Source organism: Macrosteles quadrilineatus, unplaced genomic scaffold (assembly GCF_028750875.1).
Source record: "Macrosteles quadrilineatus isolate MER2022 unplaced genomic scaffold, UCM_ALF_1.0 Scaffold_8__2_contigs__length_117827958, whole genome shotgun sequence".
Taxonomy (NCBI): domain Eukaryota; kingdom Metazoa; phylum Arthropoda; class Insecta; order Hemiptera; family Cicadellidae; genus Macrosteles; species Macrosteles quadrilineatus.
The window spans coordinates 76,701,648-76,727,030 of NW_026542601.1; the positions used below are offsets into that span (position 1 = coordinate 76,701,648).

General features: G+C 35.1%; 1 protein-coding gene across 1 annotated transcript in view; it reads left to right on the plus strand.

Annotated features, from left to right (window-relative positions):
* The first annotated feature begins 4,102 nt into the window (after nucleotides 1-4,102).
* Nucleotides 4,103-25,383, plus strand: part of LOC128999622 (piwi-like protein Siwi) — a 57,139-nt gene continuing 35,858 nt past the window's right edge. Inside the window, exons 1-7 of the mRNA XM_054426211.1 lie at nucleotides 4,103-4,216; nucleotides 9,851-9,984; nucleotides 14,725-14,854; nucleotides 21,890-21,991; nucleotides 22,605-22,834; nucleotides 23,793-23,978; nucleotides 24,483-24,653. Of these exons, the coding sequence (XP_054282186.1) occupies nucleotides 9,853-9,984; nucleotides 14,725-14,854; nucleotides 21,890-21,991; nucleotides 22,605-22,834; nucleotides 23,793-23,978; nucleotides 24,483-24,653 (951 nt within the window). The 5' untranslated portion in view covers nucleotides 4,103-4,216; nucleotides 9,851-9,852. The remainder of the gene's footprint in view (nucleotides 4,217-9,850; nucleotides 9,985-14,724; nucleotides 14,855-21,889; nucleotides 21,992-22,604; nucleotides 22,835-23,792; nucleotides 23,979-24,482; nucleotides 24,654-25,383) is intronic.

Genomic DNA, 25,383 nt, shown 5'->3' on the forward strand with positions numbered 1-25,383 from the left:
TCTAGTACAGTCTGCTTTATTTTTTTAAGCATACGCAGCAACTACTACAATGGAAATATTGTCATGTAGCCACGAATTTTAAATTCATGTCACAGCTATACAGGTTGAACTCAAAATCTCTGCTAACCATAGGTGGTTCACGAGCTCGGCTTTATCTTATTCCAAGGCCAAAATCTGGAAATAACCGGTATTTGTGATGCGACTTAAAAAAATCATGTTCACGAGCTCCAGACTTAATGAATAAGCCATGGACCAAACTGATATGCTCCACACAATTAGGGCATAAATAAAACCTGGTTTTAAAAGTTGGGTTCACGAATCCCAATTACACATATTCCCGGCTTTCAATCATTAATCCCGGTGGAGCTCAAAGGATGAGCATGAGATGGTCCGAGCCCAAAAGAACAATGGTGTTTTGTCTCCAACTAAGACCAGGTAGGAGGCAGGCTCAAGGTGACATCATGCTGGTTTTATCTAACTAGCTCCTTTATTTTTATTATTTTTTTTCAAAACGAATGTTTAAACATGGTTCCTCATTAAATTACAAAATATTTCATTTAAAAAACAACGCCATATTTTAAAAATTTCTAAAAATCGTAAAAAGGCTCATAAAACTGGAAAAAGGGCAATCAAACAACTTGAAACGACAAATAAATTATGCACGTAACAAAGTAGTATTATTACAAAGATATTTTACTGATAAATCCCTTTTCATTGCAATTTTAACGATAAAATTATGCGTAAAACATATTAATCAGACATAGTCAAACCACCGCTATCCAACATAGCTAATTAATTATCAGAAATAGTTTTCCCACCGTGGGAAACCAAGCGAACCGTCAGTCGTTGAGTACGGTTCGCGTTGGTTCGTGGTGTATAACCGTCATGTGTTGTTACTAGCCAAAGAGTCAAACCGACCTCTGTCCTCTACAGTGCACCAAACAGAACTAACAATAAAATTGGCTTCAGCTGTTCCATAAGGATGAGAAAAATCTACTAGGAGAGTTTGTTTCATCATAGATAAAACATCAAACATAGTATGTTTTTTCTATGGTTTTATCATTAACTATTAGATACTAGTGATAGTTCCGTAACCCCTTAAACCTAGCCATAAGTAATGTGAAAAATAAACCCGGGCTCGTGCCTAGCGTCTTAGGACAAAAAAAAACCTAGGAACACCATTGATTATCATTTTAGCGAATTTCCCATATAGGGAATAAGCTATTACCGTAGGTCTCATGGTAAGACCTAGACCCGGGACCGATTTACTTTTTCGTTTTGAGGTCCCCAGAGGCCAAAAACACCATCCGTTCAAATTCATATATATATATATATTTATATATATATATATTTATATATATATATTTATATATGTGTCCGTTAGCGCGATAACTCGAGCAAAATTGATCCGATTTTGATGAAATTTGGTACAAACGTGTAAACCTACATTTATTCGAACGAGTTCGCGAACCAGCATAATCGGACCATGGGATCAGGGGTTTATGGGGGGTTTTATGGGGTAAAAATGGGTTTTTCTCATTTTTGACCCTACAAACTTTAAATTTCTAAATTTCTCTCTAGACCATTTTGAAGAGCTTAAAAAAACAAATAATTTAGTATATTGAAGTTTTTTTGAATGTTCATTGACTACGGAGAAAATTAAAAAAATTGTAAATTTAAAATTCCCATGTTATTCTTATGGAGAATAAATAAACTGTTCTAGTTTGCTTGTTTATGGATATATTTTAATCAAATTTGGCAATTTGGCTTATTTCATACTAAGCTATCAATATTTCAATTCAAAAAAACACACCTCAACATCTTCCCCGTAGCAGCAAACCTAACTACTCACTAAAATTAATGTTATTTAAATAGGAAATAAATCTGAAAATTTATAGGGAATATTTTAGTAGAAATCAAGCCGGGTAAATGGAAATTCGCTTAGTATGCAGGTTTGCTGCGACGGGGGTATTTTGTCTCCCACCTTCACACCCTAGCATAGATAAAACATACTAGGTACCTATTAATAGATCTGTCATCCTTATTCTTTATGTATCAGCTTAAGGTAATTGTATTTATTTATTACCAACATGAACTAGAAACGAAACATTTTTTAAGTCATATCATCGAAACTTCTGAATTGGGACCATTTGAGTTAATTTTTGTAAATGTTCAGCTGTCACATAACAATCATTTATTGTTAAATTGTGTATACATCCCACAAGGCAACTCCAGTGACGTCTATTCTATCTAGCTACTGTCAGTCAGTTGAGGATGTGATACCCACTATGTCTACTCACTTAACTGAGATTATGATTGCGGGGGACTTTAATATTCCATATGTCGACTGGTCCATGCCTGATCCATTATGCCCTACTGCTTCATCTAGAGCTGTTAATGAGCTGTCATGCATCCTCAATCTGAAAGAGGTGTGCTCCTGGACTTGGTTCTTTCATCAGGTGATCTGTGTGTTCGTGAAGAGGTAGCACCCCTGTTACCCATTGATGCTCAGCATCCAGCACTTGACATAGTTCTTCAACCAAAGTTATTCCTGTCTAAACCTAAATTTACTTTCATTCCAGACCTTATGGGGTGTCGTCACGCTGATATCTTTCACAGTCTCCATTAGGCGAATCTTACTCCTGATGATGACTATTCTGACCTAAATACCTCGTTTCAGTTATTTTGTGATACCGGTACCTTGAAGAATATTATTCTTCAACATACACCACTCAAGAAAATTGGTAGCAACAGCATCCCTGCTTGCTGGTACTCTACTGATCAAATCAACCATCATTGAGAAAAAACGACTTCACCGGATTTACAAGAACACCCTTGATAGATTGTCCTACTTGGAGTTTTCGAGATTAAGAGAAGAATGTCGTCGGCAGTCAAGGCATTGCTCCAGATATATATATACATTGTATATGTTCAAAAGTGTCTTCCCAACAACCCCAAAGTTTTTGGAGATTTGTCCACAACCTAAAACGTCAAGAGATCGTCCCAAGTAAACTGACACACGATCTGTCGTCAACTCAGCCTGAGCGGATGTGTGAACTATTTGCTAGTTTCTTTTCATCTGTATTCTCTCTCATCCATCAAATCCATTATTTATTTTCGTTGTCAATCTGAAAATATTTATTTGTTGTTAGTTGTTTGTTACATGGTTATGTATACATCCACATACATAAGATTTCTCATCCTTATGGAACAGCTGAAGACAATTTTATTGTTAGTTCATGTACGGTTTATGTAGAGGTCGTGTTTTGTTTAGAATTTGTTTCCCGTTATTACAGCCATTTAAAACCTCGTTTAACCAAATAATACGATCTAATCATAAACAATTACGTTGTTGCTGTTTGTTGATGAATATTTGTAGTTACACATCTTGCCTTCATTATTTTTTTGTTTTTTTTTTGTAATGCATCAATGTGATGGGTTTCCCGTTGGAATAAATAAATAAATTAGCTTCAAATTTGACAATAGTATAAGGATTCTATTTGTTTTGGTTAATCTATGGTTCTATCCCAGAACTGTTTTACACATTACTCCACTATTCCTAGAGTGTCTTGGCATTATAACATGGATAAAATCCATTGGTAATCGCCTAATTGGTCGGGTTTTAACCCAAAACCGCTGGCTCCGAAGGCGGCCGTGCCCGAACTCTACCACTAGACCAGCTTACTCCCCTTGATCATTGATTATAGATTATATGTTTAATCGATCGTAAGAATATTGAATTTAGGCTGGAAACCACTTGTTGGAAAACAAAGGACTATAGTTAGTAGTACGGATGATTTTAACCTTTAAGTTATTTCCAAAATTCAAACTTTCGTATCTAGCTTTCGGATGGATAACTTTAGAAAAATACTCCAGCTTTTTTAATAACTAATTAATTGGCAATGTGAGCCATTTTGCTTGTCTCCTATCTTCTTAATCTTATCTTCTTCTTTCGTTTCCGGTACATCTTACTCCTATTCTACTCCCACTGACCAGCACTCCCACTCCACTACACTACACTAACACTACTTCTTCCTCCTTCCTCCATCATAGTCCATTCCTCGGTTCCTCCACCTCCACCATTATTGCATTGGGATTCGCCATTACACACACACTGACTCCGCGACCCCATTTCTCTTTCTCTGCGACCACACCGTTTATGTTATCTTAGGTCACTGAGCTTTCTTCTCTATCCCTTTACATACATTAAAACTCGGTAAGTAACTAAAAAACAATACTGGTTAAGTTTAATTAACACAATTTTGTGAATATTTAAGGTTCAAGGAGGTAAATACTACCCTAATTTAATGGTTTTAGGCTAACTTGTGGATTTTGAGATCGTTCGAACCAGATCAGACAGCCTAAATAAGTTTGAAATGGGCCTAGGTCACTTAATAACGTTTCGTGGACGTGTGGTTTGAAGCCTAGGCCTACACGGGCCTAAGCTAGTACTATAATAAACATAAAATACCAGACAAATTATGATTGTCTAATAATTGACTAAGCCTAGCCTAGGCCTAGTCTAGTTGGAATCCTAGGCCTGTTATTACCGTTACCACTAAAGGGATAGGCCTTTATATCAATTAGGCCATTGTTAAAATGTGCATTTTTATTGGGCCCAAGTTGTAGTCAAGGCAATGTAAAAAATTCTCCTCGCTTGTCTTATGGTGAGTACAAGTTCTGATTTAGGCCTAGGCTACCAGAGGGATGATCTAGGTCATTGTAAAATCTTGTGCATTTTATTAGTCTTACAGCCGAGGCTAAGCTTAACCCTAGCAGTGGCCGATGGTCGTCTGGTGACGATCTGACGTTGATGCTTAGAATGGCCAAAGTCGTCTGGTGACGATGTGGGCCGAAATTTTTTTAGCGGTAAAAAAACACGCATAATCAACTCAGATGAGAATAATATATTACCATTCGAAAGATCACATTCTGAACTTTCATTTTATTACATAAACAAACCCTGTAGCAGGTATAACTTTTAACAATGTCACGGCGACGATTAGAAATCAAATGAATTTTTGGCGCGGCACGACTTTTGCAGCCGACACTTGGGAACTGGCAAAACGCGTCTTGTTTGGCATTACCCTGCTCGGGTAATTTTCGTCGTGGGATGTTGCGGGTGGTACCACTGAATAGCCATTGGTTTTATCTTCATTGTGGTAGGTAGTAATATTTAGAACGAAATATTGATTGCACAACTGGTACTATTTTATGAAAACAGTTGTTTTCAAAATTTTTAACAAATGGCCAATGGTCGTCAGGTGACGATGTGGAAAATACGAATTAGGCCTACATACAGTGTAATTTATTATTACTAGTCATTTAGTAAGTTACCTATGTCATTTTGAAGAGGAAGAAATATAGACTCAGAGAGTGGCAGCCCTGTACTCAGGGCTATTTCTGTATGCTCGCATGTAGACGACGGAAGTGAGTCTTACTGCTAGGGGAAACTGGGGCACAGCGGGCCACGGGGCACAGTGGGCCATAGTTAATATATTATACTGAACTACTTCCAATAAACCAGGTAAATTTCCTTTTGAAAGATCTCTAGGTTGGTCACACTGAGGAGAAAAATCTAGAGTCTAAAACTATTTGGAGGGAAGTTAGAAGCACATGTTTGTTTTTGGTAGTCTGATTGCTGAAACAGGTAGTGTTAAGATATCTTATTTTGGCAAGTTATTGTATATATTAAACATGAAAATTAACATAGATATTTAGTTTTATACCTTACCAAGCCACTCCACTTTCTTTCTTTTGTGTATTCATCTTAGTTCGGTGGTAATTAAATCTAACCTAAAAACCAACATTAGGGGCACAGTGGGCCATCTTTGGCGGGGCACATTGGGCCTAGCTCTTGAACAGGACATAGAACGGAAACTTCCAAAACCAATACCACATGGAGGCACAGAAAGGACCTTAACTCAATTGAGCTTTTCTATTGATCTTCAATGTTATGGAAATTGTTTGTCCTGAAATTTTGAAACAATCGTCTTTTCATTTTTAAAGATTATTTTTATATCAAAGGACTTCTAATTTTAAAAGATTTTCAATTCTAAAGGGTTGTTAATGTTTGTTAAATTATGTTCATAGGTTTTTAACTTTGTATTTTGAATTATTATGTTTTTTCTCAACATTAAGGCATAATATTAAATCATGGCCCACCCTACCCCATTGTAGGGTAGAGTGGGCCATTGTGTAAATAGTTAAAAAAATAAAATTACTACAAATTTTATTTTTCATAACAAAAAATCAGAAATTTTTTTTTAAGATTAATGAAATATGGTACTTTACAATGAAAATATTAGTTTTGCATTTAGTAAAGTCATTAATAAATTATAATAGCAAATATATAAAACTGGCCCAAGGTGCCCCGGTCTCCCCTACAGTCTGTCAGCTGTCTTGTATTCGCCATTGTTTGTTTGTGTTGTTGCCGGTAATAGTGTTCGTTCTCGTGTTATCCGCGATTTATTACTAAATACGTTATTAGTTCGTAGTTTTAGTGTTAGTGAAGTTTGTGTGTGTGTGTATAACAGTAATCTTCATGCATTAATATTACTGAATTGTGTGAAATAGTGTTCATAAAAGGTTGTATTTTGTTAGCATCATGTCCTAAAATGACGATTCTGACATTCAGAGATTGTTGTACGAGACAGACATTAGCTCGCCATGCTATATTTAATTGTAGTGATTTCAATCAATTAGGCATACTTTTAAAACTCGCCAATCTTAAATTCACTTAAATTCACTGTTATACATTCCATCTTGTATAACCTGATGCGATGATAAAAAGGTAAAAAAATATTTAAAGGGTGAGAGGCAAAACAACATTCAAAACACATTTCTAGCTTCGTTTTAAATGTAGCCTAATTCACGGGAAATTACTTTTTGGAAATTCAAACCTGGTCTTAAAACCTTTTGATTAGTGGGGTTTTAGTATTCAAAATAATTGTAACATAGAATTTCACTCGTTTTCGTAACTGTAGTATATGTGAATGGTACAGTGTAAAGTTTGCTTCAAATTTACCTACACAATATTGTAAACAACTCATTAATTTGTCACGTCCATAAAAATGGTGCAACAAACCACCAGCTCACTCAGAACCCACAATTCTGTGCATCTCCCAACTCCCAAGTGCTTTGTAATGTAATGAACAACATTTTGTGAATGTTAAAACTTAAAAGCTTTGAGTTACCTACTTTTAAATTATATAGGCATTATGAAAAATCGAAATTGTTTAGTCTTAAACCCTCCAAATATTTGCCAAAACAACCTTGGTAAGTTTGGCTAAGATATGTTCAACCGTTATTGAGTGATGATGAAAAAAGTATGCATTGAAGGTGATCCCACAGAGCTTTGTTTAGCTCCGCCCAATATATTTCTTTGCAATAACAGTAACTATTCATATCAGCGCTTATTAGTTGCTCCAGTTGTTAGAAACTTCATTCAGACACTCCTTAAACACATAATAGCTGTTAAAACCCTTAAAACGAATTCCGTGATTTATAGTGATTGTAGCAACATTGGTACAGGAGTTGTGTATTCAACAGAATTCAGTAATTTATAGATCAGCACAATCTGTCGGAGACCACATCAACTATGACAATTTTGGTAAAGAAACTGGCTACAAATTTAACATGGGGATGGAATGTCTAGTTGTATTAATAGTCAAAAGTATTACGATAGATTTGGAAGCATCAATTAATATTACAGTACTAAAGTTATTAAACACAAGATAACCCGTTGCTCAAAATTGACTTTGAATTAAAAAAATAAAGAACACATACAAAAGGTATCAATATATCATTTGTGGTGTCTTTATTTACAACATTGTTAATTTCACCATTTCCTGAATTACTGACCCACTTCCAATTATTTGATCTGGTGACTCAATAATATATGGACTAAGATCATTTTGACGCAACAACACATCACCTAGCCTCGGGAGAAATTACAACGTGCACTTTAACTTGTGGCGCATTTTTGTTGTTTATTTGAATTTCTTTATGCTTGACCCACTGCGTGAATGATTTTACACAGTTTTCTACAATAATGGTCTGCGACGAATGTAGAAGAACTTGCAGTGTTAGTCAAAGGTCACAGCAAGGCGAAGTGAAACTGATGAACCAACTCCAAATACATATGTCATGGAACTTAAATTGTAGATCCTGTTCAAGGTACTCTCCTTAAATGCGGAATTGAATTGCAAAATTTTATCCAAATAATTTCCGGGTCTAAGTATTGTAGCTCTGTCTTTGTATAGCGAGTTTCCAATAGATTTCTGCAGGTATGCTGAATTCCATAAATAATAAGGTAAAGGAACCTTTTCTTCATGACAACAAAGAATAAAAAATGTGACTTGTCTTTTCTTGCATTAAATGTTGAGCCACCACAATGTAAACATTCAACTTTTATTTGTCCGAGGTTTTATGTAGCACCACGGCGGTCTAGTAGGCCTATGGGTCGCCGGAAGACGGCCCCCCGGACAACTAACCCCCCCCCCCCCCCCAAGGTCAGAGATCGAGGGGGCAGTTTTCCAGTCACGGACACTTAAGTTTCGTTGTCATACTGTTCTAAACTAACCTAACCTAACCAACCAAACAATTCTGTATGCCATTCTCCACATGCGTTTTCTATTATCAATTGGAATTACTCAAATTAAAATTACATAGCATCACATTTTGCCAGGGAAGTAGTATTCCAGTCGTGGACACGGCTACCATATTGGTTAGTAGGCAGATTTTGTGAATTCACATTTCAACTAGGGGGTGGTTTTCCGGGGGGTAGTATTCCCCATCCCCAGGCCTACAAGTACTAACTGCTCTGTATCCGTCAAATGTTCCATTGGGAGAGTGATGCAAGCGGTCACCTTCGCGGTCACTCTCCAGCCTCTCACAATTCTTTGTCTTATGGGTCCGGTATTTAATTTTAAACTGAAATCTACAAAAAAAAAACAGATAACCAAACAACAGAAAAAAACACTACAGAGAAAAAAACAAAAAACTATACACATTGTTAAATAAATCTTGCTAATAAAAAAAAAAAACAGAGAGTTAACCAAACAACAGAATAAAACACTAGGCCTACAGAGAAAAAACAAAAAAACTATACACATTGTTAAATAAATCTTGCTAGGAAATACTTTACAGTAATTACTAAACCAAGGGAGATATTAAAATACAAAAATAATTCCGGCTTTGCTCTAGAAGTAATAAGTCCTGCAGTCTGTGATAAACCCTATGAGCTATTTCTAAACCATAAACATATGTTTAGTTGTAAACAAAGTAAATTGAGTTTGATCCAATGATGACTGATAGCGCAACTGTTCCGTAACTTAAAGCCCTTAACTGTTCTTAAGCGATGCCCTTTCATAATATTATGAGACGTATTTCCACATCTATGAAAAATAGGCCTACCATTAATTTGAGACATCAAACGTTAAAATCTGTCCAGCCGTTATGACTGTGAAAAAAAACTGCATATTAATATAGACTAGGTGAAACCCATTGAAAGAAATTAACGGTTGCTGTAAAGGCTTACAACAATTCTTCTAACTGCAATAAAAAGAGTGAAATTATGAAACTACAATTTTTCCACTGAAAGTCTTTTACTTAACCGTGTTTTGTGTTATTCTGTAACTTTTCTATCAAGATGAAAAAAAGGAAACAAGTGTAGTTTATTTAATTTTTAATGCAAGTTCGACTTAGAAATGATGATTTTATAATTCTAAAAGCACCAGCACTTAATTTTATTATGTTTTTAGGGATTTTGAGTTATCCGACCTTAGCTTGGTCTCATTGGGGTCAGTTAAGTGTGGGTCTTCTGTAAACAATTGTGTTATTTTTTCAGCTATGGCAGATCGAGCGGCAGCCCGAGGGGGGCGTGCCCGAGGACGGGCAAAGACTCCAGCTCAACAGGCTCCACCGGCACCTCAACCAGCCCATGCTGGCCCTCCCCCAGGGATGGCCCCCAGACCAGCACAAGTAAGATACCGTACTGCAGCCAAACTCCAAATCATTCTAAATGTTATTATAGAGTTTTGTTTCACTTGAATATCAAATAAACTTTTTGTGTGGTATTTTAATTACTAGGACTGTGAGGTTGTGGTTTGTTTGTTTGAAAATACACTATTTAAAATAACTCAAGAGGCAAGCTTTTCAACTTTTTTTCAATAAAATAAATTATAACATAATAGGCCTAATATCTAAATGTATAAAAGGCAAAGCCCTCACTGACTCACTCACTCACTCACTCATCACTAATTCTCCCACTTCCCATTTACCTAGGAGGCTGAAATTCGGTACACTGATTCTTTGGGCATTAAATAGGAAAACTAAGTAGTTTTTATTCTGATCGCACTCTCAGGCTCCGCCCCAGTGGCTCTGGAGTTTCCCATGTTAACCTTATGATTTTTAATGTTTAAAAGGAATGAATGAATCTTAACAGCTGTTTCAATTAAACAAGTTGGTTCTGTTCTATGATGTTCAATAGCTTTAAAGTTACAAGGATTACCAACAGGGTGCAGCACTATATATTTCTTTTAATTTATAACAGCTAATTTGCAAACAAAAGGTGAGTGGGTTAAACGAACTTCAACCTGAAGGCAAGTGAGCGCAGCGAACAAGCTCCAACCTAAAGGTGAGTGAGCGTAGCGAACGAACTTCAACCAGGACGTGATTGAGGCATGCAAATACGAATATGACGTTAAACGGGGCAAAGCCCGCGGGTACAGCTAGTTATGCATATAAATTTATTACATTAAATATTGTAAGTATTATGAATTATGAATATTTTTTAGGGATGGACGAGATTGGATTTTTAGTTCGAGACGAGATGAGACAAGATTTTTTATTTCTCATAAAATTTCGAGACGAGATCGAGACGGAATTTCCCTTCTCATACACAACGGGAAATGCACGTTCAAAATTTTTACCTGATTTTGTAACATTGTTCGATGACTGTTTAAATACAAAAATAATGATAATAGGCAAGAATATTTACAATCTTTTATTAAAAAACATCAGCATAAAATTTGTTTATTAATCGCGCCTAACTTATTAAAAATGCCTACGATTAGGAAACATAGTGATATCAGTTAGGGTAGAGTTCAACTTATCCTAACATAAAATAAAAGCAATATTAATTTTTATAAAATAGTTAGGTACCGTACTTGTTTTGACTTTTTATAGTAATAAAACATTCCTCACACTGCTTACACTTAACAAAACTTCTCAAATGTTATTAAAGTATTATTATTAAAATAATTAAAGTAATATTTACATTTAAAGAATTAATTAAATAAGAACGCCTTCGCAAAGGAAACGCAACTACAACACGTTCCTGTATTGCGGGTATTGCATTGACTTTCTGCAGGCGTTTATAATTTTTTTTTTTTTATTCTCGTCTCGATAAAAATCTCGGCCAAAAAGAAATCTCGTCTCGTGTAACGAGATTTAAAATTTCCCGAAAATTTCCCGAAATTTCGAGACTTGACCATCCCTAATATTTTTAAATATTGAGTAAACGGTTTTAAAAAATTTGTCAATAGGCCTTTAACAATTTAAACTAAATGTTGTGGAGAAATTGCTTTTACTCAAACAAGAACCAGCATGATTGAACTGACTGAACTGATCGACATGTTCGTTTGCCCAGTAATTGGGTGCGAAGAAGTAAATGGGACTGTTCATAAATGCATGACTTAGCGTTGTGGTTGGTTGGTTAGTTAATTACTTACCCAGCTGCCGTCGAGGGATGCCAGGTGCCCTCTCCATAGGGGTCTGCGGGTCAGACTTTTTTGGTTCGGGTCGGGTCGGGTCGGGCCAAAAATTATTAATTACCGGATTTTTTTTCTTTTTTTAACTCCTATCTGTGTTTATAATATTACTTGAAAATAACATATGGAAAAAGATTGTATTTATGTATATTATTACATGTTCATAACTTATTTACAGCTTAGGAGTTGCCTCAACTGCAAGAAAGAAGAAAATAATTTTTTTTTATCAAGCCATTCTTTCCCATTTTCATAACTATTGAAATATCTAAACAGCTATATTACTACAAGTTTGTAATGGAACTTAATATAAATGGATCATAAACAAATCAATTAACCTTATCACAAGTTTAGGGCCTGTGGCTTCAAGACTGCAAGCAAGAAGAAAATAAAAATTCTATGTTTCCACCATGCAATATGAATCATTCATTCCCTGCCTCCTAACCTCCTCTCACACTTACAATAGCATTATTAGTTACATCATCATAAATAAAGAATTATCTATTATTGGCATTAGTATGCCTACAGCTTTACATAGGAATTATTTTTTATAGGGCCTAAAATAGTAATAGACTAAGCAACATGACAAGTGGAGAACTCATTGAAGAAAAGATATTGTGTAAACTAATTTACTATAAAACTCTAAAACAATAAATAACACACATACATTGTTTATGGTATAGTTATAGTAAAGACTGTAAAAATTGCATATCATGTCATACACAGTTATAGATACACAGTTATAGGCACAGTTATAGGTATTGCAAGAGATTAAAATCCTAAAACAACTGATTTTAGCTAATAAATGAAAAGAATTAAAAATCCATAAACTCAAGTCAAACAATATCACAATTATTAGGTACCCGAAAAGGTACTCTTAATATATAGAAAATTATATTAAATCAAGAGAAAAGAAAGTTAAATGCTAATTTGGCAACATAAGCAGACAGCAGAGACATTATAGTGTCCTAATAGCAACACAACTCAATGTTTTTATACTGTAAGTCAATGTTTTTGAAACTGTAGGGTCTTTTTCTCGGAAGGAAGGGTAGTAGAATGTAAACAAAAAACCATGAATCACTCTCACAGCCGGGCCCGGGGACACTCAAGGTTACAGACCCTCCCCCTCCCCTCCCCACCCATCTTACACAACCCGAGCCAGGCCCGGGGACACTCAAGGTCATAGACCCTCCCCCTCCTCCGCCCTTATTACACCACCCGGTTTTCCAATTGCTGACAAAATACAAGTAACAAAACAAGGAAGTAGAGACAAAAAGATATATTTTCTTTATTCAAAAATATAAAACTGTTACAGATAATTTCCAAAGAAATTAATTCATGGTAGTTTGTGTCTTGTAAATATTGTATTGGATCTTAGAAATATCTTTTTTGAAACTCAATCTAACTTAAGAAAAAAATAATTTTACTGATGAAAACTTTCATAAAATTATAAAATATTTAGGCCTAACCTCTTTGTAGACTTGTTGATACTTGGTACTTTAAAAAAAAAATTAAATGGTGACCATAAAATGCCGAACCAGACGATCAGAAGTGTTGTTTTGTTTTGTTACTGAATGACAAAAAGGACAATAGGAAAATAAAAGAACAAGATACAGATCTGTTCACTATATCAGATATTTCTTTTGTTTATAATTTATTATGTAAATAAAATACTAAAATATAATTTAAACTAGGTATGGAATAAACAATAAATAATTAAACTGGTACCTCTGGATAAATAGTCTTTCTTTTGACTTCGTTTTCTTTGCACTGTTGCGTCACGGCTTTTGTTTTGTCAGTAGCCGACTGGCTCTGGCTAGTGACAGTAAGGCAATAATTGCTCTGTTGTGTCTTTGTTCTTAAACGTGAGCAAACTTAATATTTAATTCTAATTTTAACATTTTAATTCCTCTGTAATAATGTATATAAGAGTGTTTCTTTGAAAATTACTTATTATAACTTTAAAAATAGCCTAATAATTATTTTTTTGGCCCGACCCGATCTTGGCCCGAACAAATCTCTGACCCGACCCGGTCTCTCGGGCCTTCCGCTGGCCCGACCCGACCCGAAAAAATCGGGGACCCGCAGACCCCTAACTCTCCACGAAGTCCGGTAGCCGGTGTCGGGTAAACAAGCCGGCTGGAGTAGTAGGGGTAGCGGCCCAATGGGACTGTTCACATAGAACCAGTGAACAGCATACGTTGTGTGCTTCTAGTTCAGTTGTTTTGTGTTTGACTTTAGGTTATTTGTGCACAAGTTTTGATCATGTTGCAAAAAGTCACTGAAAAGAATATAAAAAAACCGCCAACTCCATTTTTTTTTTACACTTAAAAGGTGGACCCAATGCACTCGATTCTTCCATCTTCTTCTTTTCAACCGTCTATACAAAAGTAGCATTGCAGTTGATCTATTGCGTTCCATTTCTATCCCCATAACAAAATGACACAATTTTCACAATCTGGAGTACAACTGAATACACCTAAAAATACACTACGGTATTAGTTTCCTTGTAGCAGCAAACCTTTGCTATTTAAATAGATTTAATTGAAAATCAATTCGGACAAACAGAAATTCTTTTGGTAGGCCAGTTTGCTGCGGCGGGGGTATTTTGCTTGTTTGTGCATATTTATTTTGATCAAATATGCCATTTTTTAAAATTTTGTACTTAGCTAAATTTTAATAAAATAACACATTTATAAAAAAACAGTTTATTACCAATGGTACCTTACCTGTAGCAACATACTTAGGTAGGCCTACTCATCAAACCTCATGTAATTTAAATAAATTCAAGTGAAAATCAAATCAGGCAAATGAAAATTGGCTTAGTATGCAGGTTTGCTGCGGCGGGGATCATGAACCATCCTTGTACATACTCAAAGCTTGAAGTAATCTTCTGGTCAGTAGATCATGTTGAATACATTTTTAACAGTTACATTACATGTATACATTGCAGGGACCTTCTGCATCCGGAAGGGCAACCCACCGGGGTGCAGGAAGACCAGCAGAGGATCCTAACCTAGTTCAACGTCTAGGGCAAATGGCCCTAGCTGAGGGAGGGAATGGTAACGGCGGTAACGGAAACGGTAAGTTTAACAGTTATACTTTGAATACTTAAATCTGAATTGGGGACCATATAAAGAAAGGTATATTTTAGGGATGGACGAGATTGGATTTTTAGTTCGAGACGAGACGAGATTTTTTATTTCTCATAAAATTTCGAGGCGGGATTTCCCTTCTCATAAACAACGGGAAATGCACGTTCGGAATTTTTACCTGATTTTGTAACATTGTTAGATGACTGTTTAAATACTAAAATAATGATAATAGGCAAGAATATTTACAATCTTTTATTTAAAAACATCAGCATAACATTTTTTTATTAATCACGCCTATTTTATTAAAAATGCCTACGATTAGGAAACATAGTGATATCAGTTAGGATAGAGTTCAACTTATCCTAAAATAAAATATTAATTTTTATAAAGTAGTTACTTGTTTTGACTTTTTTTATAGTACTGTAATAAAACATTCCTCACACTGCTAACACTTAACAAAACTTCTCAAATGTTATTAAAATAATTAAAGTAATATTTACATTTGAAGAATTAATTAAATAAGAAGGCCTTCCCAAAGGAAACGCAACTACAACACGCTCCTGTATTGCGGGTATTGCATTGACTTTCTGCAGGTTTAACTTTTTTTTTGTCTCGATAAAAATCTCGGCCAAAAAGAAATCTTGTCTCGTGTAACTAGATTTAAAATTTCCCGAAATTTCGAGACTTGACCATCCCTAGTATATTTTAAGTCAAGTAGGCTTATGAATGTAGTGTAGGACGAGTGGCGCGATCTTGTAGTCTTGTTACTAAGGCCGACATTTTCCTTAGACAGGGATGATAATGAATAACCCATACAGCCAATGGCAACGAGTTTACTGCAGATAGATGATTTATAGTGGAACAGTTTATAGTGGAATCTGAACCACATTTTGCCTTGTATACAGTAGAGTCCCGCAAACTCGGCGTAATGTGGACTGTAAGGGTGCCGAGTTTGTGAAATGCCGAGTTATCGGGAACTAGGGTTAAAAACAAGAACAATACAATTTTTAATCTTATTAACTACTTCTTTAATTTATATTTATATTACAAGTTAGTATTAACACGTTGACTGCGCGCGCCGACTTTACAGGCGCTCCCCAGTGGCGGGCGAAGCCCCGGCGCGCAACCGAATCAGCGAACGCAATTGGCATTCAAATATTTCAGTCTGACGAATCACAAAAGAGCAGTGGTGACTGTGCTGCGTTACCCCGAGAGTGGATGTAGTTCACTGAAACACCCAAAGGTAGCAGCACTGCATGGATCCGTATCCAGTGTCTTTGTAATGTGGGTTGAAGAGAAAAAATCCCCGAAACCGGGACAAAAGCATTGCCAGACAGGATTTTACGTGAAATTTTAGTATCAACCTACACCAAAGTAAAGCTCGCATTCTAAGCTGGCAGGCTGGCAACGATTATAACGTCTCCGTCTGAGGCTAAGCTCACACTGACTCAATATATTTCTGTTGGTCTGGTGCCGACTTAGTCGGCGCGTGCCACCTGGGAGCGCTGGCGACGCCGACTTAAGTCGGCACGTGCAGTCAACGTGTTAAGTCATCAGATATAGTAAAACAAATCATTTGTACGAGCTGAGAATGATTTGACTTGAGCTGGCTTGAGTCCATGTTTAACTCGGACTCAAAAAAATCACTAATTTTCTGAGCCAGGTGATGGCCGAGTTATCCAGACTGCCGGGTTATCGAGTGCCGAGTTTGCGGGACTCTACTGTATTACGATTTGTCTTAATTATCAGGATATTACTGCAGATAGTATATTAAGATGTTTTCTGTTTCATCTAGGGAAGGTATTAGAGAACAAAATTGTAAATGTAAAACGAGTTATTTATGAATCATGTCTGGCACTATAAGGAAATAATGATTAAATGTTAAGATAAACCCCAAACAATATCAGCAACTAATTACTTAATCACTAGGCTACCGGTACTTCAGCTTAAATCATTCAAAAACTCTGAAACTATCGCAATATCTATCTCTATTGATTCAAAACCTAATACATTCAGATTCAAGCACTCATATTATTTTGTCGTTCTCTAAATCATACCAATCAATCCCTCTAAGTACTTACCGGTATGTAATTCCTTTATATTTTAATAAAATACTTGTGTACATGTTGCTCGAAATCGAGCAATTGCAAAGAAGTAAAGTAGGTATTTAAAAACAAATAACATTTAAAAACGAATAAAAGTCGTAATTTCCTACCAGTTTTATAGACTCAACTCATAGATTACGTAGGCCTACCTAACAGTTCCATATAATCAACATTTCTTGTAAATATTTGATCATTTTTCAAAAGCTGATCTGGTTTTTTTAGTGTATTCTACAAATGTTTCCCACTTATAGCCGAATTGGTTGTCCATGTCAATCATCGTCAATGATAATGTACAGTAGTCTGCATTGTACCATTGTCGCCAGTACGTTTAAAAATTTCAGTAGATTTTTTATAGCAATAACATTTTGTTTACATTACTTAAGAACTGCCTGATTTTCTGCATAACCTCTCTTTCACAATTTTATTTGCTTTTCAATTGGCATTAATTTGGCTAGTTACTGTTATAACGCAAGTTATATTTACCTGAAAAAATGCAGAATTAAAAGGCCTAATGTTGTTCAGATGGTTTTTTGTTTCCCTTAAATGTGAATAATGTGAATCCTTTAATTAAAGTTTTACTAAGGTTTCTTGGATGTAGTCATATTGTATTTTAAAATCGAAAACATATTTAATGTCCTTGCCGTTAATTCAGCCTTAGAGGGGTTTCCTTTGCCAATCATGATAAAGTTAAGTCTGTGTTTCCTACAAAATAAAAATAGTAGCACTTTGGCTAACATCCTTATTAATTGTTTGTGGGAATCTTTATATCGTAGGTGTTCTTCATTATGTAGGATGATAATGATAGTAAATGTTTTTTTGTGGCTTTCTATGACATTTGTGGCGTGGATAACATGGGAACTTTAAAAGCCACTGGGGCAGAGTACAAGGGACTTTTAGGGAGATTTGGCATCTCTCCCTATTTAAACAGTAGACCCATATGAGAATATTTTATGAAGCTTTCCTACATGCTTTTCCCATCTATAAACATCAATAAAGTGACGAGCGAACCAGACTCTATCTACCAGACACCTTAACATGTTAAACCCTCTAATCGTCCAACAAAATCACCTTTGGCGTCAAGCTGTTTTTGGTTGATTTGTCTAGGATTTTATTAAAGACTACCTAGAGCCTATTTAAATGTGAGAAACTATATGTTGTTTTATACCATTTGGTTCATGGGCTACAATAATAGCCTACAGGTGTAATTTGTAATTTTGTAAAAAAATTAGGCCTACAACTATTTGAAGATTGTCTAGAATGTTATATAGAATACAAATATATAAATGCAACAATAGATGAAGTATAGTAACAAATACCCCCGGCAGTAGCAAACCTGCAGACTAAGCGAATTTCCATTTGACTGATTGGATTTACACTGAAATGTCTACTTAAAAATATAACATTTATTCCCGATTTAAATAGAATTAGTTTAACAAGTACTTAGGTTTGCTGCATCAGGGAGGGTAAAACTGTTTTTTTTTTTTTTTTGTTTGTAAAATGTTAATAGTTAGTAAGAAATAAAAACATTTTCCAAATTTGATCAAAATATGTTTATAAACAAGCAAACTACAACAGTTTACTTATTCTCCATAAGAATAACATGGAAATTTTAAATTTACAATTTTTTGGAATTTTCTCCGTAACCATTAGGCGCATAATAACACTTTAATATACTAAATTATTTGTTTTTTTAAGCTCTACAAAATGGTTTGGAAAGAAATTGCTAAATTTTATGTTATTTGGGTCAAAAATGGGAAAAACCTATTTTTACCCCATAAAACCCCCCGTAAACCCCCGTTCCCATGGTCCGATCATGCTGGATCGCGAACTCGTTCGAATAAACGTAGGTTTACACATTTGTACCAAATTTCATCAAAATCGGATCATTTTTGCTCGAGTTATTGTGCTAACGGACATATATATATATATATATGAATTTGAACGGATGGTGTTTTTGGCCTCTAGGGATCTCAAAACGAAAAAAAAAAATCGGTCCCGCGTCCAGGTCTTACCATGAGTACTACGGTAATAGCTTATTCCCTATATGGGAAATTCGCTAAAAGTACTAGTACTTACTACTCAGTACCTAGCAACTGTCAACAACCAACAAACAAACATTGAATAAGTTTTCAGCTGTGCTACGATCGCTACATACAGATTAGTGTCTCGATACAATGGGTGTTACTGGATTTAGAGTGCATTTAACAAAATACTACGTGATTGGTTGCGCGATGGCTGGCCGCTGCATGGATGAGTGGGCGAAAACATTAAAATTTAGTTTCATCTAAATGAGAGGCATATACTGAGTCCAGCAGATAACAGCACTAAACAATACTGGAGTGATAAAGCAGGGATGAACCCCCGGATACACCCTTAAAAAATACTGAAAAAGCGGTCAAGCACAATTTTGAGGTTAATCCATCACGATTCATACAATAAATATATTTTTTGTTGCTTAACATTTTCAAGAAACTTGAATAATGTTCCATTTAATTTATTAATTTGAGGCCCATTTTATGCCAAATATATTTTTTTTTTAATTTGCGCTGATATCTTAAAAAAATAAACAAGCTTTTTAACATCTAGTAAATGACAGTAAAAAAATAAAAACAGGTTTTACACAAAGATGGCCGCCAAACAAGTTATGAGGGTAAATAATTTTTTTAATACTTTCATGACATTTCTACTGATACAGTTAAAATTTTGTAAAAGTTTCCTGTAGGTCTTGAAAAGGATTGACACGATTAGGTTCCTTCCACAATGCTACCGTACATTCATTATTGCTATTTTATTACATGTCATTTAGATCCAAGCCTAAACCCTACACAACAATGAATTTGCTTAACAATCCCTAGCACCAATAAAATTGTTGGATCTAAAAACAAATTATACCAGACTGAAGTAGAAAACTGGTACAATAAGCGGCAAGCAAAACAACGTCTTACAGCAGTGCTTAGCCTTGCTTTGAAACAATAGTTTGTAAAAGACATATCTTATCCTAACTATGACATGGTTTCTACTGTCTACTATCGGGGAGAACTTGGAAATACCAGGAATTTTATATTTTCTTGAATTAGCCTGGAAAACTCCAGGGAGTAATCCAAACCTCCCGGCATCCAAAGCCCGGTCATGGAAAACTTCGATTAACCAAAAGGCCAGTCACGGATGTTGCCTTAGCAGGGTGTCTACCAACCGGGAAAACCGGGAATTGTACTTAAATTTTTACTGGCCATGAAATGTACGGGAATTGTCCTTAAATGCCAGACAATGTCCTTAAATTTTTAATGGGCCATAATTTTATTGATCGCTAGTTGGTTAGGAGCACATAAAAGGTTTATCAGATGTTTGTTTACATTTTCATAATTTATTACTAGAGTAATTATGCAATAAAAATCCCATTAACAATCTCAAACCCATTAATATTTTATCACGACAATCAAGTGTCAAGTCAAGTACTTCCAAGAACTGTTGACTCAGCAGCTAGCTCATAAAAGTTATATCACTTTTATTCCTTTACAACTTCTCTTTTTATTACTAGGGTAATTATTATTAGATCCCAAACCTATTTTATCGTGAAAATAATAGCTTTATAATGGCTGTTAAATTTACTGCCATAAAACTGTTTATGGTTTCATATTAAACATGTAAATAATCTACAGTCTCATTTTGTAAGTTAACCCCTTTTTTATGGACATTTTATCTTTCAATTGACAAAACCACAAGCATTGTTGTTTGCATTAATGTTTTATCACTATGTAGGCCTGCTTGGTTTCAAATTATGTCATTGCATTTTCTGTATCTTTGTCTTATATTGTTGGCTATTCAGGTTTCAATGTTTTTTGTTTCCCATATATTTATTTATTGAGTTGTATGCTTTAAGCAATCAAAATCTTATGAACTAGAATGATAGTAACTTTGCTGCTATTATAACCTCATTGTTTGTTACTCAGTTTATATAGGCCCTCCTAAATAATTAGGCTTAGGCCTGGGTATTTTGATTCTTGAAAGAGTTGTAAAATATATTAAGAAAATGTAATTGAGCCTAAGATAAACAACTAATGATTGCTATGTGTCGATATTAACTTTACAAATGAAAATACAATAATCTTACTCTGTGCTTATTGCTTATTAATAGCCGCTTACCATACCTTGATTTTGTACCAAGAATTGAGTAACAATATGCATTAAAGATTTTTTTTTCAAAAGTAGTCGAGAAACTAACGTTGTGCCAGGGCGAATCATGCCAAATTAATCCGCCTGGATCGGATAAGCTATGTTATGAAGTTTACGTGACGGATGGAGATATTTGTCGCTATCGCAGGAGACAATGATTGCGTTTCTCTGTTACACTATAAAAGCTTTAGGCCTACCCAAAGTATAGGTAGGCCTATGTTTGTTTACTTTCAATAAATTTCTATTTTGTAATTTTTAACTCTTATCTATTATTATTTACTTTTCTCTCTGGTACAACTACAGTGAATAACAAGATTAATACAGTTTGACAAATCAGGAAAATTATTCGGTATGCCTAATGACACCGACAAAGGTTACGGCAAAGTGTCCTTAAATGTACGGGAATTGTCCATGAATTTTTTATCCAGAATGTAGTAGACACCCTGCTTAGTCACAAAAGACGATTACCAGTGTCATAGCAACTGCGGGAGATGATTACCCGTGTCGCCCAGTCTGCAAAATATGTTAACAGGTATTGTCACAATCGCTGAAAATTATAAAATCTTAAAAAAAATTTACTAAATATAAAAGTGGCGTAATTAAGGTCAATCTAGGGTTCTAGTATTCTTAATATGATTCTTGATTCTTAATATTCAGGAATTTGTCTTGAAATCTCTTGAAATACTCCTACATTCACTTATTATGTTGTTTAACTTAACCAAATATTGTTATTTTGTTGTTACAGGCAATGGAGCCCCCCCAGTTGGAAGGGGCAACATGCGAGGAAAGCGCCAAATTTTCACTAATAATGTTGTGACACGACCTGAAAATCTGACTTCCAAAAAAGGTAGATATACAACTTAAATCTGCTTAACTTGAGCAATTATGAGGCTGATTAAAGAGCCATTGTGAAGTTCTTGTCTAGTTTCAGAACTGCTGTTGTAAACAGTTCAAATATTGCTCGGGTAAATACAATTTAGGCCAAGCAAATTACCCTCATAAGCACGCTTTGCCCCTATGTATTTACTAAGTGGTAGGATAAGCAAGTACAGAAAATTGGGCAAGTAGCTGTCTTCAAAAAGGCTACTTGACTCATCAATGAGTTTGTACTGAGTGTAAAAGTACAATACAGGCTTGACTTGAAAAACAAAGTGTATGGAGTTGTTTCTGAGTCAGCTTGTTTGCTAGATTCCAAAAACATGTGTTTCTTGGGTATTGAATGTCCTGTAAGTAAAAGGGCTTATTTAGAGTTCAGCTTACTTAGGAATTTTACTTAATTAGGTTAATGCAACCCTTTTCAAAACAACACCTTGCTTAAAACAAGTTTATCGTTTAACATGTGAGGTCATATTTTTTTATTTGGGGAAATGAAATTAGGTTTTTAAAATTTGTAGATGGTATGATATTTTTCTGTAGGCCTACCTGGTTCCCTTGTGATACAAAGATTTGTCTGGTTTTAGGAACTAGTGGACAGCCTGTCAGATTGCAGGCCAACTACTTCAGTTTGGTTAACAAACCAGACTGGTGCCTCTACCAGTACCGTGTGGATTTTAAGCCAGAAATCGATGCCTCGTTTGAACGCAAGAAATTATTGAGGGTACAAAACCAGAACATCGGAGGACAGTATATATTCGACGGTACTGTCATGTACGCTAGTCATAGGATTGGCAATTTGATTAAAGTCGGAGATGTAAGTATTGCTTTCTCTGTATGTTTTATAAACTTGTATACATTTTCTAATAATAATATCAAGGTGGTTTCAAAGTCAAACTCTAGAGATTTATTTTGTTTAATTAATTAGGTTAACACGTTGACTGCTGACTACATCAATTGTCAATTGATGTGGTCGGGCCACAAGCGCTCCTATCGGTCTATGTTAATTGATTTAGTTGTGCCAGCCATCCCAGCACACTTATTATCGTCAGCTCAGCCATTGCCGGGGAACGTTATAATTGTTGCTAGTCTGTAGCTTAGAATGTGAAATTTGGTACTAAAATTTTCTGTAAAATCTTGTCTGACAATGCTTTTGTCCCACTTATGGGGATATTCTCTCGTCAAGCCACATTACACAGATTACAAAGATCTAGGACTTCAGATCCAGTCAGTGCCGCTACTTTTGGGTGTTTCAGTGAACTACGTCCTTCTTGGGGTAACCTAGTACAATCACCGCTGCTCTTTTGTTATTCGTGAGATTGAAGTATTTGAATGCGAATTCTTTGCTGTTTCGGTGCCGGGCCTCCTTGCCATTATCGAGAGCCTGTTTGAATATGCTGCACTCTACATGTTAAAAAGAAATTAGTAATAGTATATTTTGGAATTACCGATTCTTGGACCTTGATAATGACTACTGAGAACCAATTTTACAATACTATCAGCAGCAACAAACTAGCTGGACCCATGAGTTGGAAGTAAATAATTAGTGATAATTTTGATGGTGAAATGTGTATAGCCTAACAACTTTTGTAAGGGAGCTGTTTTAAGTTGTGACATTCTTAAAAAAATGTTCTCTTAGATCAATTTTTAAAATAATCTAGTTTTAATAATGCTTAAAATGTAGAATTTGTATTTTTTTATGGAACAGAGACCTTATGGCCTTGTACCTTTTGTACGGAGCCCAAAGCTGTATGTCTTCAATCTTTTGTCGGCAGGAGGTGGAGTTTTTCTCTGAACGAGAGAGTGATGGTTCTCAAGTGCAAATCGTAATAAGACTAGTTGGTGACTTGGTCAGTGGTGACAGTCACTATTTGCAATTCTTTAACATACTGACAAGGAAGTGCTTAAAACTTCTAGATCTTCAGCTCATTCAGCGTGACTACTATGACCCCAAAGCCAAGGTATGTTGCATTGTTCAAGAAAAGTTCTGGTTTGTATCATATACAGTTTGTAATCTGTTATATAAAAGCTCACCACAATGTGATACCTACATTGTCATTCTTCTACGTCTTGTCTTATTTTAATTAATTACAAAGGAATCTCGACTATCCCGGGTAATGGGGGGGGAGGGGGGGGAGACAATGGATAATTGAAAATCAGGGTTAATCCAACATGCGGTAATTATGTATCACAAATTGTTAAAAACATCTAAATCTATATTAATGGCCATTAATGTGACGATTAATTTGTCCTGTTACATTAAGGTCCCTCTTTATATTGAGGAAGAACCTAAATATAAATAGTGACCATTTACCAGCTCGGGAATTACTTTTGTAATTATTTGTTCATGCGTTATATGTACAATAAAGCTTTTTCTCTTCTTCTCGTATTTTTGCTATGGTGTTATATTACATATCTCAAGAAAAAGCATGAAAAACTAAAAATTGCATTTATTTCGTTTTCAGGTTGATATACCCGAGTATTACCTTGAGCTGTGGCCGGGTTACAAGACCACTATAAGGCAGCATGAACGAGAGGTTTTGATGTGCGCAGAAATCACTCACAAGGTTATGAGAACAGATACGTGCATGGATCTGTTGAGCTCCATCGCACGAGAAAATCCTCGGGATTTCAAAGTAAGTACATGTCTTTTATACATTGTCCCTGATAAAATATCACTATTCTGTTTGCAGAAAGTTATTTTATGTTTTTCTATATAATTAAACAATCTATTTGTATAAATTAATGCCAGGTTTCCTAAAAGTAGTTTGTTTTCTCGTATACAATCATTAACATTGTTATACATGATTTTGTTTCACAGCAAGCTTTGATAAAATATGTGATGTGGAAAGCAAATAGGGACCTCTTGTCGGGAATTTTCGATTTTGAGTTATATATATATATATATATATATTTGAACACCTTATTAAATTCTAAATTACTTGGTGCACGTCTCATACATCTACGATTTTTTTTTTAGTTATAGGACTTTGAAATTTCGTTATGGAAAAGGGTCATTTTGAGAAAAACCATTTTGAAAATTACAAATACGTATAAAAATTGTTTTTTTTCTTTTTTAAGAAACGATTTTGATATCAAAATAAAGCTTACAATGTCCTCTTTAGAGGCTATACCAATTTTTGTCTTAACTCACTGTAGTTTCCATTTAAATAATTGTTTTATCAAAGCATGTCATAAAAATCACTTTTCAGAAAAGGAACCTCTTGTCGGCCCTATTTTATTTCTCCATATCTTACCTCATAAAGGTACCTCTTGTCGGGACCCAAAATTTGTGAGATATTTTGTTCTCCGTAAACTGAATTTGTAGATCTCTAAATTTCCACTACAATGCAGGACAATTGATCT